We start from the raw sequence: 19,984 nt of genomic DNA, 5'->3' as shown, positions 1-19,984 counted from the left end.
GATGGATGGATGATGGATTGATGGATGAATGATGGATGGATGGATGGATGGATGGATGGATGATGTTTCAGTGAATCAGAGATCTGTCATTGCAGAAAGATGTTTCACTACGTTCTGTTTTTAACTGAAATCCTGTAAATCTGCAGGAATGAAAAGTATCCGTTTGAATTTTGCAGCTAAAATGAACAAAAGAAAAACTGAAAATCATAAAGTTATTAAATCTAAACTCCTCGTGAAGCTTTGAGCCTCTGAAGCAGCAGCAGCCTGAGAGGAACCCGATCCGGTCCGGGCGGGATATTCAGGTGCTGTTCGGCCATCAGCTGGAGAGCAGAGGGAACGCCGCGCCGTGGTTTCACCCAGACGCTTCTGGAGGCGAAAAACATTACGAGGAACTTCCTGCTGCAGTTCCAGGAAAACCTCTCACCACGCTTAACCTCCTGACAGCCACAACCAGAACCAGAGAACCGGGCTGTGATCATCACCAGAACCTGTGTGGTTTCTGTTTGCTCCGCTGTTCAGATAAAAGCAGGAATCTGATCTCAGATCTGCCCAAGCAGCAGCTGCTGCTGTCTGCATTATAAACGTTCAGGTCTGCTGCTCTGAACAAACACTCCGAGATGCGTCCACACACATGCAAACTCAGGTTTAATCACACACACTCACACACACCTGTGGCAGGTTGACACAGCAGCTGCTGACGGTTCGCTGCAGATCTGGAAACCACACGCCTCTTCTTTTCCACAACTTTATTTAAATCCTGCCACCGCAGCGGCACCTGAGGCCAGCAGGCCCCGCCCACTGCTCACCTGGGAGAGGGACAACCGTAACCACAGCAGTCCTGCTGGGATGGTCAGAAAAATGACCTACACTGGAATTACAAGCTTCAATAAACCTGCAGAACAAAGCTGAGATTTTAATGAAAAAAAAAAAAAAAAAAATGTTTAGTTCCTCTGTAAATCAGATGGAGTTTCTTGGATTGTCGCTGCATTACTTCATTGTTTTAGTCTGTTTTTAACTCTAAAGCCTGATGGGATTTAGAAGACAAGGTTTGATAACAATATTAATCATCTACATCACTTTATACCTTGAAATTGTTTTAAATTCATGTGTAAAACCCGAGTGACACCAAACATGACGATAAAACCAGATATAACAGGTTTGGACCTGCTGCGTGTGGAAAAGAGCCACACTCAGGCCGATTTCTCTCGCGATGTCAAGCTGAAAATCTCACATAACTTCGCGGGATCAAACGTGATTTCAGTGTAAACAAACATGGCCGACGATTTAGAAGCAACGGCTATAGTTTTAGAACATTATTCAACAGGAAAAAACACACAAAAAAACCGTCTCAAACATGTTGAATGTCCCCGATTCCCCGACATGAATATCCTCATGACTGTCTTTAGAGCATCCCGATAATCGGGCGTCTTTAAGATTGTCTGAAAGGGGAAATCGGGACAGAAATCGGCATAAAAATCGCGCCTGTGAACCAAGCTTTAGACACAGTATGTTTCATGATCCGGCAATCTCTTTATAATCAAGTTCATTAGCGGAACTGAACGCCATTTTCTACATGAGGTGAGAACAGCTCTGTTTTGAAATTAATTAAACATTTACACCAAATTTTTAGGGGAAAATTATCGATCAAACTGAAGTCGGACTGTTGTAAACGATTATTGTATCAAGTTATCTATGGATTATTCTGACAATTAATGAATAAGAAATGGTGCCGTTCTCTGGTAGCTACTTAATATAGATGAGAAAATGCCAGTAATTGTTTTAATAAGAAAACTTTGTATTGATTAAAATGCAAAACGATTCAAATATCACCTTCCGTATCAAGTTAGAAGTATGACATATTTATAAAATATATATTTCTAATCTATTTTTTAATTTTTTTTTAGTCACTTCTTTACTCTTGTTGATCAGTTAGTAACAGTAAAGTTAGCCAAAATGTTTGTCGTTGTTCTGGTACAGATAAAAGTTACGTCACCTGTTAGGAGAAGCTAACGAGCTCGGAGCGTAGCGGATGTTTCCTGCTGTGTTTCCTTTTCCGTTTAGTTTGAAATGATTCCTCATTTTCGATATTTTCTGTCTTTCTTAGCGGTGCTTCTTTCCGTCCCGCGTCGTCTCCGTCCAAAGCTGCTAATCGCACTTAGCATTGGCGGAAGTAAGACCATTGCGCAACACTAATAATCGTCCGGCTGGAACACAGCGCTAGATAGTAAATTGTAATTTAACGAAGCATCGAGGTGTTTTTAAAATGGAGGTCCTCGAATCGTCACCGCTTCACATAGAAGAGCAGCTGCAGCAACATTTTCCTTCAAGGTGAACACTGAGCGACTGCTTTGTGTTCTTCGATCTGTAGAGATGTTGTGGGAACCAGATATGTAACATCTGGCTCTCCACTCACTTCAAACTGAACTATAACGCCTTTAATCAGCAGAATTTACACCAAAGATTGAACTAATCCTCTTAATTTTATTGTTTGTAGGTGGAAGATACGGCGGACAAACTGAGTTTTCTATAAGACCATCCACAAGTAAGTAGACAAAGTAATAGAATAAATGCTTTGAATTATGAAAGAATTAATGTTTTTATTAACCTGGATGAAATGATTTAGAACTTGTTCATGTTAAGAATGAACTGATTCAACATGACGATATGATTCAGTAGAATGTGATACGGTATGACACCATATGATGTGATGCAATTTGATACTATGTGAGTAATATCATAATAGGGGAAAATTCGATACAATGCATTAAGCCAATGTATCATAATATGACTCAATGTGACCAAATCGGGTGTATTCATCAACTGATATAATTATAGGACCATGTTACAGAATAACAGCAACTAAAAATGAAACTCTTTCTGTCAGGTTGTTTTCATGAGGCTCTGGGTTTATTTTTCAGATCTGTGCATCATAAATCTGTTCTGAAATAACAATCAAAACTCAAGTTGACTGAAATCACTCACAGATTCATGTTACTTTGATAAATCAGTGTTTTTCTCTCTAATCTCCAAACAAAAAAGGCATAAAATTCTGAATTATCATAAAAACAAAACAAAACATGAGTCACAGCAAAGACTGGAGCAGTTTGTCATTCAGCAGGAGAAACTCAGAAACAATCCGGACCTTTAAAAATATTCCTCCACCCTGAAAGCATCAGGATCGGTTTTCCTGACGGGGATTTAGATCCAGACTGAGAGGGACGGAGTCGGAGCCGAGCGTGAGTCCGGGCTGTTTACGGTCGTCACATCGTGTTTTCTCTGCTTCGTTTTCATCCTAACGGACGTCTCCTTACTGCGCTCCACCTGAAGGGAAATATTCCCATCGGGATTCTCCCACCGGATGGATCCGGACAAACCGGACCGCCTCGGAGTCGAGACGGAGGAAAACCAAGCAACATTTTGGAGCAACAATTTTGTTTCCCAGCAGCTTAAATACAGAAAAACTGCAAATTTTACACAAATCTGCTTATTTCTACTGTCAGAATAAAACAGCAGCTAAACCTTTAATATTAGCTGAAATTAAACTCACTTCTTAAATGTGTATTTATAAGAAGAGGCAAAATATCAGCATTTATTCATCTGTAATATAATAGAAGGTCAGATTAAGGGAAATATTTGATGATTTCATATAATATGACAATATTAACAGATTACCTGGGTGATTCTTAACATCTGGAGCTGCACAGATAAAGTAATTATATAGATTTATGAAAAATAACAGAATATTGAACCTGATGGATGCTTGCGCACAGAAATGTTAATAAAATAAAATGTAAATATGACTATTTCTGCAGCTTCTGTTTCGTCTTATGTGACAAATAAAAAGAGGCTGCAGAACATGAAACATCTAGAAGGTTAAAGGTCAGCCTGTACGCTTCATTTCTTCTCCCAGCAGCAAAACATATCTGCTTCAGTCATGAATAAACGGCCAAGAATTCAACAAGAAACACAAATTTTAACATCTACAGGAAGAAATGTAATACACATTTCATTTTTGTTATTTTATTGCTGGATTTGATCATTTCTGCCCAGAAACACCTGAAGAATATTCACCTACAGGATAAATAAAGCCGTTTCTGCTCAGCCCAGCAGTTTGTCACATTAGATATGAATATTCCCGGACCTCAGTAAATGTCAGCTTATGGAAATCAGGACCTAAAAGCAGAAGTTTGTCCACTTGGAGACGTAAACAGGCCAGAAAGTGACGAGCAGAAGCGCAAACAAACAGCCGCTTAATTAATGGAAAGAGCGGCGGTTCGGCTCGGCTCGGCCCAGCACGGCGCGGCTGGTCGCGTAGGAACCGAGTCTCAGGAGAGGCTCGGAGCTGAGCGCCTTGACTGAGTCCGAACCGGAACCGCAGTCCGGGCTGGAGATGTTTCAGATGAAAACCCATTTCTGTGCGTAAAAGTTTGATTCTGTTGGATTTTTCTGCTTTAAGCGATTTTTAAACTTTCATCAGGAAACAAAACACAAAATAAAAGCGAATATTTCTAAATTTCTGCTGATTTTAGTTTCCAGGATGAACCCAAAGGTCAGAGTTCGCGCCGCCAGCAGCCGGAATGAGGAGAATAAAAGCGGTTACTTACATGTGAAAGTCCTGCGGTAAAAGCTGCGGGTTTAAATCACAACATCCCGCTGCGTCCCGCTCACTGACCCGCACAGGGGGCGCGGAGCGGCGGATCCATGGGCGAACAGCTCCGGCCGACCCGCGGGGTTAAAATCCAAACAGATGAAGAAGCAGTGATGAAGAGGAGCGGCGGGGAGCTGCGCGCCTCTCCACCCGGGGAACAGGCAGTGCGCACCGGGCGCGCGGCTTCACTCCGCCCGCTCCCGCATCGCCCCGCACAAAAACTCCGGTAACTCCAGAAACAGACGGCCGGGTGTCCGCGGGTCCTCAGCGGGGAGTCGGGCAGCTGATGGCTGGACAGGTAGGAAGTCCCGAGCTGGTTCCGGAGGTTCCCGGGTCAGATTTCCCTCCGCAGCAGGAGAACCGGAGCCGCGCTGAGTGCAGACGGAGCGCAGGGCTTGGTGCGTGTCGGGGCGTCCGCGGGCTGCTGGGGCTGTCCGGACACTCTCCCGTCATCCCCGCCGCTTGATCGCCCCCGGTGCGGGGAGGGAGAGAGAGCGCGGTGGGAGGAGAGTATCGCGAGGTTGGGACATAAATCCCGTTTTCCTCGCGCTGGGATGACCGGGGACGGCTTGGAGAGTTTAGGCTGAGTTTCCTCCTGAACCAGGAAACATGAAGGAGCAGCATCGGTTCTTCAGAACCAGAACTCCTCTGGAGCAGAGCGCCTCCTGTCTGACCTGCCGGACCGCAGCTTGGAGAAGAAGAACCGGACCGAGTCCGTCATTCCGCAGTTTAACTTCTGAGTTTTTTTCTTTCCTTTGTTTTTATTATTTTTTATTCTAGTGACTGTTATAGCTTTAACGTTTTTGGTTTTGTTTTTTCTTTATTTTTCTTTTGTATTTAATTTAGTTCTTATTTCTTGATTTGTTTCTTTTTTACTCTTCATCTTATTGGATTTTATTTCTTTTTAATTCTCATACCTGTAACCTTTATCATCTTTTTTATTTGTTTTTTACTTTTTTCTTTTCATTAATTTTATTCTTTCTCTTGTTTCTTCTTTTTCATTCTAATGTCTTTTGCTTTAATTTTCTTATTTCTAGAAAATTTCTTGGATTTGTTTGTTTTACTTTTTTATGCTTTTTTCTTTTAGTTTATTTTTATTTTAGTAGTTGTAGTAGCTTTAACTTTCCGTGTTTCTGTCTTCATTTTGTGTCCTCTTGTGTGTTCTTTTATTTTTAAATATAGCGTCTATAGACGTTTTCTCAATTTCTTGACTTTTGTTCTTTATTATTTGTATTTTATTTCTTTTTTATTGTAGCATTTGTCATTGCTTTACTTCTGCTGCCATCTGTTTTTATTTGTATTTGTCGGGTTCTGTGTTTTCTGTGTTTATTTTCTGGGTCATGTCTCTTGTAAGTCTCTGTGTTGTCCTGTTCTCCCCTTGATCACCCCGTGTGTGTTTAAGTCCACCTGTTATCTCTGTCTCTTGTTGGGTCCTTGTCGTTTGTCTTTGTCAATCGTCTCAGGTTAGTCGTCACATCTCACTGGTGAAGTCCTGTGTCGGCTGCTCTCGTCTGTTTCTCGGTTTCGTGCTGCCAGTGTGAACCTTGTCTCCGTTTGTCTGTGCTGCCGGACCCTGGACTGTGTGAGCCTGAGTTTGTCCTCCATTAAACCATCACTTACCTCTCTACCTGGGTCCAACGGCGCTCTCCCTCACCACCATCACCACCACAAATCATGAAAGTATAAACTGCAGACATTTAAAGTTACAAGTCATCCAAGAATAAATAAAACTCAAACATAAAATAAACATCAGGAACTTCATGATAGATATGATTCTACATTTATTCATAACCTGGACAGTTTTTGTCTCCCCCTGCTGTTTGTCTTTAGGTACTATTGCTGGAATCAAGTCGGATTTCAAGCGGATTTCCCAAAAAACAAACATAGTTTATTTATTTATTTTTGTAACTTAGTGGGAAAGTGTTAAATTTGTGCAAATGAAAAAGGGAGATGGCTGACATGACAGTTATCCAACAGCAGCTGTTTCTAAAGATGGCTGCCCGCATCCAACTGGGCTGATGGAAAGATGAGTGGAAGGAAAAAATTTATTAGGAAAACTAAAAGATGGAACCTGCTTCAAATGTTACCGTCCATTTGGTTTGTGCCTCCTGCTCCTCTGTTAACAAGCTGATAACATTCAATGCAGGCGGTTACTCCAGAAAACTGGTTGATCTGATGCTTCACGTTTACAGAGAAACTCACCTGGGAGGAATTTACCAACTCAGAACAGAAACAGAAACAATAGAAATGTGTAGAAATATCCTGACATATTATGACAACCTGTTCATCCATTTTCCAGGTAAAGACAGAAATAATGTGAAGGTTGGAACTACTCAACAGAGACTCATAAAAAACATTTTGATCATGAAATCAGCAAATAAAAATGTAGGAAAACATCCAGAGGAAATGAGAGAACCGAACAGGATGCACAAGGAGCCCAGACCGGATTCTGGGTCCAGATTCTGTCAAATACAGCGGGTCCAGATTTATGGATTAATATTTTTTTATTTATCTGGTCTCATAACATTCAGAAAAAAACTGCATTTTTATTTTCTTTAAAAAGAAAGAGTCGGAATTTGTTGACGGGGATTTATTTTACATGGGATTTTACAATAGCGCCCTCATGCGGATATAATATGTAAGTACAACATTTTATGTAGGAAATGCATATTTCCTACATTTATTTAGTTAAAATCCCTTATCGGTGCATTAAAATCAATATTTTCCTGTCTGAATGTTATTTGATTTATTAACTTCAAACGTAAAATAAAGTAACGTGAGATATTTGAGGAAAACATTAACTTAAAGTAAAGCTCTTAATAAAGAGATGAAATATTTATATAACGGCTAATAAATGTGGAAAAAAAAAACAACTCAACGATGAATCGCTCAGGACAGAATCCGTTTTTATACATTCTAATTAAATTAATGCTGAATTTTTATTATTTGTTGTTGTTTTTTCTTACTTGTAATTAAAATATTTTTTAATGGAGGCAGCGGTGTGTGATCATTAATAGGATTCTCCGCCCCAGATGTTTAAAACTCCTCTCCTCCTTCTGCCACGTTTTCCCTCCTTTCCAAAGAAAAGAGGCGACACTGGAAAGCTTCCTCGAAATCTGATTGGTCAGCCCAGAGGAGAACCCGCCCCAACACCCGCCTTCTTGTTGTTTCTGGCACTCTGATTGGTCGGACCGAAGTCAGTCACGGTTACCATGAACTTCGGCTTTGCTGGTATCCAAGTGAAGAGGAGATTTTTGGGGAACTGACCGTTTCATCACCGAGAGACAGAAAAGCCACAGCTTCAGTCCGGTCACAGAGGGCGGGTTGGCGGTATATGTTGTTGCTGCTCAGCAGGAGGCAAACAGCGGGGAACTCAGGGACAAATGGCGCAGAAGAAGAATTCAAAAACTCACAATAAAAGAGGTTGGTTATGGTTTTTTTTACTCTGCGCTCGAGACGCGCCTTCAAGCGAAACTCCATTAGAGGACTTGGAGATTTTAATTTTTTTTTCTTTTGAAGTGATTACAGAAAAAAAAAAAAACATAATAACCTGATAGTGTTCATACACTTATGAATCACGTTATTTCGGCTTCCAGTTCTCCCTTTCAGATGTTTAGATTATTGTTTTGAGGCTAAAACTACCTCCTAATTAGCGATCAAAATAGCTTAAAAACTTCAGAAAATAAATAGAAATATCTAAATATGTTGATGCCAGTAACGCCGAATTCTTCTGGGTGTTTTATGCTTTAGTTTTTCAGTCATAATTTCCATTTTCTGATGTTATTTTAACCATAAAGGAGAGTTTCTAAAATGACCAGAGTTTCAAATGGAGTCAGTTTAGGCGCTAAGCTAACGCCGCTACCAGCTGTGTTTAGGCTGCTAACAGAGGCTAAGCTGGATGTTCGCAGTCTCTTCTGCATGTTGTGTTTTTTTTAAAGGATGTTTTGTGTTAATAATCTGAGTAATGATGCGGGTTGTTTTAATAGTGGAGGAAAAAGCAGATGCGTTACTGTTAACGTGTCTGGAGAGGTTGTTGACCCTCAGTCATGTTTGTTCGGACTCAGTGTTTCCTGTGATTCTCTGCGTCTGAAGTGCTTCCAGAAACACCGACCCGCTCACTTTAAACATTAAATAATTCAGTACTCAGAAAATATTAACCATGCAGGCAGACAGAGATTTGGAGGAGTGACAAAAGCAAAGGAGGTGGAGTAGCAGAGCTGATGGAGCATCACCTGGATCTGCTAGCACAAAAACTCACTGACGATACTTGGGTTATACGAGAGATAAATAAATAAACAGGCAGGATGTGTTTGAGCTGCCGCTCATTTACATGAGGGGACATCCTGTCACTTCACAGATCTCACCTCCAGAACTGTGACCAGCCCAGACTGCATGGCTCCAACCTGGCCCAGCGCTGGAGGTCAGAGGTCACACAGAACCAGTAAAATGTTCTGGTTCTTTAGCAGAACTGGATTCTTCCTGACTCTTTTTTTATTTAATATCTTTTCCTTTTGTCTTTATTTTATTTTATATTTTTTGTTTAAATTTTTTATTTAAAGTTTTATTCATTTTTGTCTTTATTGCATTCCTTTTTTTTTAATTAAATGTATTTTCTTTTATCAATTTTTAATTTTATTTTTTTTATTGTTTTCTGTTGTTGAGTGACGGACAGAGAGGAGAATCAGAGTCAAGGTCGCTCTGCGGCATCCCAGGCTCTCCTGGAGCGTCTCTGGGTTTTGTCAGCTCTAATAATAAACCGGGTCAGGTTCCGGATCGGGTTCTGGCTCGGGTTCTGATGCTTTGTGAACTCAGAGCTGTTGTTGGAGGAAGAGGAGGAGCTTTCCCCTCTTCATCACCAGCTCTCTGAGCTCCAGGTAGCTGGAGGATCTTTGAGGTTCTGGAGTAATATCTGTGTGGTCCTGGTTCTGTTCTGGTCCGACCCGTGTTGCTCAGTGGGCCATGCGGCGCTGCGCCTCCTCCCAGCCTCCTGTGGAGGAGATCCACGCTGAGGAAGAGGAGGAGGAGGAAGAGCAGGAGGTGTTTCAGGAGACTGGTAGGCCTGGCAGCTGAAGCAGGTTCTGGTTCTGGTTCTGCTGGGTTTTTGTCTGACTGATGGGCTCATTTAGGAGGCGTTAATGAGGAGCAGGTCGGTCCGGTGGAGGAGCCGTCGGCCCGGGAACCCGGTGAGCCTCAGCATGCTCTGGTTCTGGTTCTGGTCTGCTTTTACTTCTAACTGGGCTCCTGTCAGAACTGGTGCTGGTTCTGACCCGTAGAAGTCCAAACGAACAGCTGCTGGTATCAGCTGCAGATATTTCGGTCCTAAGCAGCTGCTCTCTATTCCTGGTCCAACAGGACCGTCAACCCGACCTGCTGGGAGCAGTTTGGGTTCTGGTCCAGTAGAGGACTGGTTCTGGTCTGTTTCTCTGTGTTCTGGTCAGTGGACCAGAAAGAACCAGTGATAAATGACCACTGGTACCAGTCCAACTGGTTCTTATCAGCATGTCAGAAGAGAAACTGAATCAGGAGTTTTAAGCATTCTGATTGGCTGTTGGTCTCCATGAGCCCGCCTCCAGACAGTATTTCAACCAGTCCAAACAGGAACTAACAGCCAAACTGGAACCAGTTGGTCCAGTTAGGTGGAAATGCTGTTTCTACATTCATGTTTCCAGATCTGATTTCTGTTTGACTCCAGTTCCACCAAAACAACCGATTCTGGTCCAGAACAAAGAACCGTCTCCATTGGTACTGGGCAGGGTCACATGGACACCAGCAACCAATCAGAACGTCAGGAATGATTTTATTCTGAAGCTCCTGAATCTGAGCCACAGCAGGAACCAAGCAGATGGCTTTAGAATCGGGTCAGAACCGAGTTACTCCGGGTTAACAAAGGGTTAGCAAACTCCGAGTTGGCAAAAACTCCGAGTTGGCAAAAACTCAGAGTTTATAAAAAACTCCGAGTTGGCAAAAACTCAGAGTTTATAAAAAACTCAGAGTTTATAACTCTGTTTGTGGCCGAGTTACAAACTCTGAAGACGAGTTTAGAAACTTTTTTAGTGCTTTCGTTACAAAGCGTCCCTCTGATAATCATTTTAAACTTCATCAGATTACAAACCTCTGAAGGAAATCATTATTGATGAGGAAAAGCGATTGATCTGCTGTAGATGATTGATTATGTGACAGTAGATCTGAAACATTCAAAGGTTTTTACATGTTTTCTTTTTCTGATGAAAAGCCGTCCACTTCCTCATTCTTTTGAAACTGTGGTTTTGGTTAATGCTGATCAATAAGATCAGGATGTGGGTCGCTTTATCTTGGAACATTATTGTAAAGGAAGCAAACCCATTTCATTTGGGGGAACTCACTGGATGGTTCTGCTTTACGCAATAAAAATAAAACCAAGACCTTCATGTCTAATAACAGATAAAAACTAACATTTTAGATCCTAAAATGTCCGTCTTGTCTTTAGCACCAGAACGTCTTTAATGGGAGGAAATGATTATTCACATTAATGCTGAAAAATCGCAGCGACCCGTTTGGGTCAGAACCACCTGCATCGGTTCTCCTCATGACCCTGAACACGTTTCAGTCGTCGCCATAAGGCTGTCAGAGAAACGCTGGTTACTGAGAACGCCTCGGTTCACCGCCTGGAGGAGCTGGACACGGCGCTGCAGCCGACCGATACGGACATTTAAAGCTGCAGTAACGCTTTTTAAAAATGTTGCTACATGTTTGGTAAAAGGTTGCCATGTTGTGACAGTTTGTTATGAGACAGAAGATAATTTGCTACGTCTGAAGAAATGCACCGCTTCGACCAAAAACAGCCAATCAGAGCCAGGAGGTGGGGCTTAGTGCTGTCAATGAACCTCATGTACTCGCTGCCAAATGTGCTAATGGTGGAGAAACAACTTAACATTACAGGAAAACCGTTTATCTGCTGTCATCAGAGGCTATGCTAACCAGACTGAGCAGTCACAACATCCTATGCTAGCTGCAGCAGACCAAGGGGGAAGTTGATTGATGGCACTAAGACCCGCCTCCTGCCTCTGATTGGTTGTTTCTAGGTAGCACTGGGGGATCTGTTTTCACAGACTGTCTCATATCTTTCTGTCACAATATGGTGACAGTTTTAATAAATATGTAAACAAACATATATTTATCATAAAAGTTACATACTGCAGCTTTAAAGCGGTGCTGCAAAAGCAAAGGAGGTGGATTATTATCCAGGGCGAGTTGCTGTGGAATATCATCTGTGCTGCCTGGATATGTAGCTGTTAGCATGGCAGAGGCCTTTCCAGAGTCGCTGCTAGACTGACTGCTGCTGGAGCTCCTTCCGGCCCGCAGCATCATGGTTTCCCTCCGGGTTAAATAAAGTTCCTGCTAACCGAGAGACTGACGTTGAACTGGAATAATCTCAGTTTCTGGGTCAGATTCTCTACAGGCAGAGCAGAGCAGAGGGTCACAGAGGTTCTGGGTTTGAATCTTTCTGCATGTCTGGGCTCTCTGGGTGCTTTAACGATGAACAGTTATTAGTTAAACTATCAGAAGCCTGCAAAGCCATGACATCATCATCATCATCTTCTGGATTCTGCCAAATAGCCAGAAAGCTTCTTACTGTATTCACTCTTTTCCGTTTGAGGATTTCTCTAAACAGTTTTAAATTTTTCTGCCTTTTTATCAAACAGAAATAAATCCTGGAGACGTTTGGTCTAATTCAAGTGTCTTTTTCTAGAGGGTATGTAAATATTTGGTCCCAGTTTAAGGTTTACTGGACTTTTATTGACTCCATTAAGTTTGATCTTCACTGGGTTTCTGTACTATTTCACAGGTTGACTGTAGAATCTGCTTTTATGGCCTCATTAGAATGAAGTTTGGCTCAGTTTGTGTCTGAAGTTTGAGGTTTGCAGGGAAAAACATCTCAGGTTAATGAAGATATTTCAGAAATGAGTTTTTTTTTCTGATGTTTGGGTTTGATTCCCTTTAAAGCTCAGAGAAATCTGTTGATTCATCAAATGAAGGAAAAATCAAATAATCTGTCAAAATATGACTTTGAAAAATATGTTTGTTATTTTAAAGGGTCGGTTTTTATGTGTTTTCCAGGCACAGCGTAGATTTTATAGCACAATACAGTAACTATTAGGGCTGTAGTGATACAATAATCTCACAATACAATACACGATATTCTGCTCACGATACGATACATATTGCGATATTAAGCAAACGATACAATTCGATACACTTTTGCGATTTTCTGAAAGATTTTAGAGGGACAGAGTGATTTTGGTGACATTTTGTGACTGTTATAGAGTTGGACTGAATTAATTTAACTGAAAACTGATTAAAAGCACCAACTACACAATACCTGGCTGTGGTTGGATATGGACACAGACTTAAAGTCGACAGCTGGACAAAATGAATCAAAGAAATGGTGAGAAAACATGTTTCCTTTAGTTGAAACAGTACAAACTGAAGCTTACATGCATTTATAAAGTAAATAAAGTGCACCAAGTACCTGCTCTGCATAGTTTGATACCTTTTAACCCTGACACTTAACATCTGAAGGAATCGCTCTAAGCCTGATGACCTAATCACTCTCCTGGCGAAGCAGCAGTGAGTGAGCAAGGTGACAGTTGGACGTTACGATACTTGTGGATGAATATCGATTTTTTTCTAGGAAAGAAAATATCAATATATATCACAAAATCAATATTATTACACAGCCCTAGTAACTATGTAACCTTCAGTTGTTATAAAAACACTGTGTATATAAAATATCACTTAAAAGAAATTTCACTCCCCAATTTAACGCCTTGAACTTGGGCCTCTGTCTCTTTAAGAAGCTCCTGCTCTTTCTGAAACTCCGTCTCCAGGAAGTCATCCCAACATGGCTTCACTATTTACCCTTTAACGTTTTTACCAGCGTTGCTCTGAGCAGCAGCTATAATGAGCTCAGCTGGTCCACCAGCGGTTTGCTAATTGCTGCTGGCTAGTCTGAAGGAGCTGAGAGGGGGAGGAGCTGCACCTCGAAGGCGGGGCTAGGTCCACCAAGCGTTTCTAGGCTTATAGATGATAAATCGGCGGATTTATGATTTTGTTTGCTGGTGATGTGTGCAGATGGCCGGCCGGCTCCTGTGGAGCATAAGAACGGGAAGCGGGCCGAAGCCGGACCCGGAGCGGCGGACGGCGGTCCGAGGTTCTCCATGTTCACCTGGCTGGTGGTCGTGGCTCTGCTGGGCGTCTGGAGCTCCGTGGCCGTCTTCTACTTTGACATCGTGGACTACGACCGAGTCCTGGGTAAGATGGCCGCCACACGGCGCCGAGCCGCTGGTCTGCGACGTCTCTAACCGCTCTGCTCCTCTGCCTTCATCCCTCCTCCTCTTCCTCTGCATGCAGCGAGGGCACAGGAGTTTCGTATGAACTTTTCTGAAGTTCTGCAAGGTATGAAAGTGTTTTGCCCCGTTTTCCCTCAGCCAGGTTCCTGCAGGGCTCAGTTAGCAGGTTAGCTTAGCGCTCACGAAGAGGGAACCGCCATCAAACCGAAACATCTCACTGCGGTTTAGTTCGACTGAAATAAGAGGAACTGAGCGACTCTGCAGACAGACTGCTCCAGCCTGTCTGCATCAATAAGCCTCAGTTTCCTCTCTGCAGCCTGCAGGTTCTGAACGGCCCGGTTCAGCCCGGTTGACCCGGTTCAGCCCGGTTTAACCTGGTTCTGATTCTGCGGTGGCTGACGTCTCTCTGAAGGTTCAGGCTGACAGACGACCGCAGTCATCCTCACCACATCCTTCCTCTCTGCATCGTGTTGCTCTTTCATCTCATGACTCAAACGGTTTTCGTCTTTCATCACCAGCCGGTCAAACTTCACATCTCACATGGAGAAAACCGTTTCAGACTGTTAAAATATCCATGTTTGTGTTTAGAAAGCTTCAGTTTCATTTCACAGCTTCATAAACTCACAAACTAATTGTCAGTTTCATCCTCAGATCTGTTAGTTTTCACACTGAAAGTTTCCGGTGCAAACGAACTGCGGCGTGAAGAACTTCTGCATCGTCTCACACAGATACAAACTGATTTTATGTCGCCTGTTGCAGAGCAGCAGATGGAAAATCATCCATGATTTTCAACTGTTTATACTTGGAGAATATGAAAAAGATTCAACTAGGGCTGAAATAATTCATGAATTATTATTGAAATAATCAGCTGATTTAGTAATCGGTTCATTGTTAACTGGAGTATAGAGACTCAAAAAAGTCGACATGCTGAAAGAACGGCAGTCAGAGCAGCAATGAAGCCAAAACTGTGCAAAAATGAAAACATTTATATTAATATGTGCCCAAAAAAACGTACTTTTCTGTAAATATACTCCGAACTCCACAAGTGAGTTTTAGCTTCGCCTGGTTCAAACGCTGTAACCGTTTTCTACCCGTTATTAATAAACAACCAATCAGAGCCAGGAGGCGGGGCTTAGTGCTGCCTATCATGCTTGTATATGTGCTTCTCCCTCTCCCCTTCTCTCTGCTTTGCTGCAGCTTCTTCCTGATAGCAGAGTCTGCCAGGAATGCTAAGGCTAGTTAGCATAGCCACTTCAGGCTGATGGGAGTCGTAAATGATCTACTTTAAATCCTTTATTGATCGCAGAATGAGCGGTTAGCGTACATGCTAACTGAACCAGCTTGGATCTTCTGACAGTCAGGAAGATAAACTGTTTAACCTTCATCCTGACCTCCATCCCACTGTGGAAACTCCTCTTCCTCAGGGAAACTAGCCGCCTACGACACGGATGGAGACGGAGACTTCGACGTGGAGGACGCCAAAGTTCTGCTCGGCAAGTCCATTTCCTCCTTCCTAAACGACTGATGTGGTTTACATGAAGGCCTGGGTTTAAAACTTTAATCACCTGGTGACCTTTAACCCCTGAGCTCTACTGTAGAGACTAACAGCACCGGCTTCAGATCCTTGAACGTCCTCCAGTGTTTCTGTCGTTGCTGATGAGGTTTGGTTTTTATTGCAGTGAAAGTTGGAGGCTGACTGGAAATTCACCAATTATTGTTAAAAATCAATGAGCAGCGCGGTGAAAAGATTAAATTTATCACTAATATTACGGCTGTGCAAAGGCCTGTCATGATAACATCGTCACTGACATAAAGGAGAATGTCGTTTTCAGACCATCTTCAATTAATATAATGGTAATAAAGGCATCATAATAATGCAAGAGCAGATTCTCAAAGATCAATAAACTTTACATTTTAATTTAACACTGGAGCTGGAAGACATTTTAAACATCCAAAATAAAAACAGCAGAAACAACAAAAAGGTTTAGTTAAAACAGCAGGTTGAAGATTTTTTATCATCCAGGGGAAAAACGATAAATTATGCAAATGGAAATTATTGATCTCGTTTTAAATGATCATGTGACTGATTGATTTATTGCTTATTGCAACAGGACCAAGCTCTGATCCCTGTGGAACTCCAGGAGATTTGAATCAAGTTGACCTTTGACGTTACAGTTTGTGTTTCTGTTTGGTCATGTGACCGCATGCAGGATTACCTGGTGTGTAACTGAAGCAGTGTCAGAGGTCAAAGGTTAGGTTAACATCGGTCTGAAATGTTCAGCCCCAACTTTAGAGCAGAAATGAAGCGTAGTTTCTGATTGTGTGACGTGTTTTTCCTCCTCAGTGTGACTGGTCCGGTCCGGTTGGTCCGGTCTGGTCCGGTCGGTCCGGCTGAACTGAATGCTTTACGGTCCGGTGGCGTTTAGCTGTTCTTAGATTGAAGCTCTGCAGCTCTTCTTTACCCAGAAGCTGCATCTGACCAGTGAATCAGGCAGGAAGAGTTTCTAACGAGACCAGCAGAGGGCGCTGACAAGACGAGACAGAGAGAAAATGTTTTCCTGATGTTTCTGGATCATCTTTAACTTTCGATCTTTCTCCCTCATTCATCATTTCTTTATTTTTTATCCTGGTTTTGTTCCAGTCGTCCTTTTCTCCATCCTGCTGTTTTCTTCATCTCCTCCTTATTTCCAGTCCTCCATCTTCCCCTCCATCCTGTTCTCCCTCCTTTTCTCTCCCTCTCTCTCGTCAGGCCTGACCAAAGATGGCGGCCGTAGCGCCAACGCCGAGTCGCTCGAGGAGGTTCTGAACATTTTAGCAGAGGAGGGCTCTGATTGGATCTATGGCTTCTTCACCTTCCTTTATGATGTAGTTTCTCCCCCTGCACAGCGAGGTGAGGAAGAGGAGGAGGAGGAAGGGCGGGAGGCCTCCGCTGATGATGTGGAGGTCAAAGGGGTCATTCTGGACCTGCAGAACCAGTAGAACAGGAAGCAGGCGGTCTGACGGCGTAGAACCAGATCCAACAGGTCTGAGTCGGAGCTCCAGTTCCCACTGCAGGAGCGGACTGGGAGGACTGGGTTCTGGAGACAAATACAACAAGCAAGGAGAAATGAAGAGGAAGAGATTAAAACTGTTTTTATCTTCATACAAGCTGATTAGAAGGAAAAATAATTAATATTTTAGCTAAAATTAAAAGTTTGCAATTTTATGTCATAACTGCATAATGTCACATGATTTTATGTCAGATTTTATTTATTGAGCTATTATTATTAAATAAAAAAAATTATATATGCAATTTGTTGTTTTGGTACGGCAGACTATTAGGACCAGGCTAAGAATTATAATAACAATATTATAATTTTAGAATAAAGTCTTAATATTAGAAAAATAAAGAGGCAATATTACCAGAAAAAGGTTTTAAAATGAGAAAAAAATAGTTTAATGAGATGAAAGCTTCAATAATCAAGATCTAACGTGACCAAAGTCATGTAAAATAAAATTGACTTTATTCTTGATTTTTATTTTATTGTCATATTATTAGACTTTATTTTTACAACAAACAAACAAAAAGCTACAAATCAGAAATACGTTTGAGTCAACAGTATTAACACTAAAATCTTCTGCTCATTAAGATCAAATCAACATTTTTCTGTTTTTAAATTAATGCACGTTGCTGCGTTCTGATTGGTTGGCTGCTTGAACGTGATCCGTCTCTTTAAATCAGGTTAGTTTCAGGCGTTGACATCTCTTCCTGCATCGTGTCGGTAAAATCTGCAGAACGATGCAGGTTTTCTCACACCTGAATGACATCAGACGTTTCTATGAGCTGCATGGTTGGTGTGTTTACACTGGGCTTCATGTTTTCTGACCAATAAGGTTAACCTCGTTTATTAAACCTGACACCAGCTGCACCCTTGTTGATATTCCTCCTGTGACCTTTAACCTTCCTGAACTCCGTCAGCTGCTGTTTCTTCCTGTTCTCTGAGCTAAAGCCGCAGCTCTCTCCCCTCAGATCAGAGGATGTTCAGAGGAAGCTCTGAGCGGATGAGAACAGGTACGGTTGGCTGGGTTTGGGTCTGTCTGCAGCGCCGCGCTCACCTGATGCGTGTTTCTGTTTCTGAACTCCGTAGAGGAGGAGAAGAAGAGAGGCAGGCGCAGAGGTAATGTGGAGTTTACTAACGGCGCTCCATGTTGAACCTGACAGCATGTCTGCTGGATCTGATTCAGCTGGAAACGCCTTCAACCTCTGCAGCAGTTTATGTTAACATTGAATAACAGTCTTAACTAAACACCAAACCTTAATGCTTTATTTTTACCTGTTTAATCTTTTACTACTTGTTTGTAGAGAAGGCATTGTGAGTCTAATGGCTTGCCGTATTTAACATCCTGGCGTTTGGAGTTGATTGTTCTGTTTCTCCTGAGCCACAAAGACAGGATTCAGTTCAGTTCAGTTTTATGAATGGCAGCACCGAAATCTCCTGAATGGTTTTGGTCATTAATGAGTTTATGGTGAGTTTACTGGTTACAAAGATAGGAGTTTTGATTTTCTACCCAACTGGCCACTAGCTGGGCTGAACATGGCCGATTGGTCACCAGTTGGGGCCATGTGGGCTAAAGGTGGCCGATTGGTCACCAGTTGGGGCCATGTGGGCTAAAGGTGGCCGATTGGTCACCAGTTGGGGCCATGTGGGCTTAGAGTGGCTGATTTCTCTTTCTCACCGTTTATTCAATGTCACATGCTGTTTTTATTTTGTTTTTTAATTATGTAAAGCACCTTGAAATGCCTTGCTGCTGAAATGTGCTATGCAAATAAAATTTGATTGATTGATTGATTGTGGGCTGAAAGTGGCCAATTGGTCACCAGTTGGGGCCAGTGGGCTTTAAGTGGCTGATTTTGGTTGTCGGCTGATTTCTTGATGGATTGCTATCAGGAAATATTCATGATGGTTCTTGATCTGCAGGGAGTTCCTGTCGCGCATTAATCACATGGTTTCGTTGTTTTGCCGCTTGGTATGTTTAATCATGAGCTGTTCATGCTGAAAGCAGAACGGTTTACATTTTGATTTGTTGTTAATCTTTGGAGATAAGATGGTTAGCTCCCAGAATGCCTTTCACTCACCTTCGGTTTGGGCTTGTTTGGAATGCAGTGGTTCACTGATGCTCGCCTGTGAGACGGTTGGGTGGCCTGTGCTCAGCATGAGAGTAAATGTAGATGATCTCAGCAGTTTGACGAGTTGTTTCTGCTCTCAGCATCAGGAGAGACTTCAGGAGAGGCTGAAACGAACCAAACCAAAGGTACAAAAATCTACTGCCTCCTAGAAACCAGAGTGTGAAAATGTTGATGCTTGGCTCTGATTAACTGTAATGGATGATTTCCATGAAACAATTAGCATCACTAATTGATCCTAATTGTTGCACACTAGCAGGTTAAAGGTCATTTGAAAGGGTTGAAGGACAAGGTTATGGGACAATGTCTTCTAGGCAGATGAGACCAAAGTAGAGATGATTCCTCCAACAGGCTGAATATCTTAGTAACATTAAGGTTTGAACTCCTGACACTCAGCAAGCAGTCCTTAGTGATATGTGCATGGTCATGTTGTGATGACAATAGACACCTTTAGTATCATGTTTGTTTCCAGTCAGTAAAACAAACAAAAAGATGTCACTGAAGTTCATGTTAGTTTTCAGTTGAAACCATAAATACTAACGTGTCTCCCAGATCCTCCTTGCTGTGTCTGTGGAAGATGATCATTTCTAACCGGTCGGCTGAAATCTTTCAGCTCAGACTTCGGGTCCTCCGGTCCGAGGCGTCAAGCTGCGCTCGGCTCTGAGGGAGGAGCTCAGGCTTATCCACGAGAAGATGGAGGCCAAGAGGATCGCTCGGATCGCACTAGCCGAGATCCGGGCGCTCCTGGCTGAGGAGGAGCAGGAGAGGGAGGCGGCTTGGGCACAGAAGATGAAGGACCTGGAAGCAGCTCAGGAACAACTGAGAGATGAGAGGAGGCTTGAA

The 19,984-nt window shown here is 42.4% G+C and overlaps 2 protein-coding genes across 15 annotated transcripts in view; one reads left to right on the top strand and one right to left on the bottom strand.

The window, feature by feature from the left end:
• LOC106947912 (sodium channel protein type 4 subunit alpha-like) overlaps positions 1–5,216 on the bottom strand; it is a 172,999-nt gene extending 167,783 nt beyond the window's left edge. For 2 of the 3 annotated variants that reach the window (XM_015033230.1, XM_015033229.1), the window contains exon 1: positions 4,605–5,216. The gene's annotated coding sequence lies outside the window, so the exon portion shown is untranslated. The remainder of the gene's footprint in view (positions 1–4,604) is intronic. The other variant, XM_015033231.1, reaches the window with a different exon arrangement.
• A 2,636-nt stretch (positions 5,217–7,852) lies between these two features.
• unm_hu7910 (un-named hu7910) overlaps positions 7,853–19,984 on the top strand; it is a 39,752-nt gene continuing 27,620 nt past the window's right edge. For 3 of the 12 annotated variants that reach the window (XM_015033218.1, XM_015033215.1, XM_015033214.1), the window contains exons 1-6: positions 9,473–9,701; positions 9,775–9,831; positions 13,760–13,939; positions 14,039–14,083; positions 15,402–15,470; positions 16,727–16,867. In XM_015033218.1, the coding sequence (XP_014888704.1) occupies positions 9,608–9,701; positions 9,775–9,831; positions 13,760–13,939; positions 14,039–14,083; positions 15,402–15,470; positions 16,727–16,867 (586 nt within the window). In that variant the 5' untranslated portion in view covers positions 9,473–9,607. Of the gene's footprint in view, positions 8,072–9,472; positions 9,702–9,774; positions 9,832–13,759; positions 13,940–14,038; positions 14,084–15,401; positions 15,471–16,726; positions 16,868–19,984 lie in introns of those variants that run through there. The other 9 variants (XM_015033221.1, XM_015033220.1, XM_015033217.1 and 6 more) reach the window with 8 other exon arrangements.

Source organism: Poecilia latipinna, unplaced genomic scaffold (assembly GCF_001443285.1).
Source record: "Poecilia latipinna isolate Pla-1442-1.1 unplaced genomic scaffold, P_latipinna-1.0 Scaffold261, whole genome shotgun sequence".
Taxonomy (NCBI): Eukaryota; Metazoa; Chordata; class Actinopteri; order Cyprinodontiformes; family Poeciliidae; genus Poecilia; species Poecilia latipinna.
Note: the sequence above shows the minus strand (reverse complement) of the source record. Positions and strands in the feature narration are given on the sequence as shown.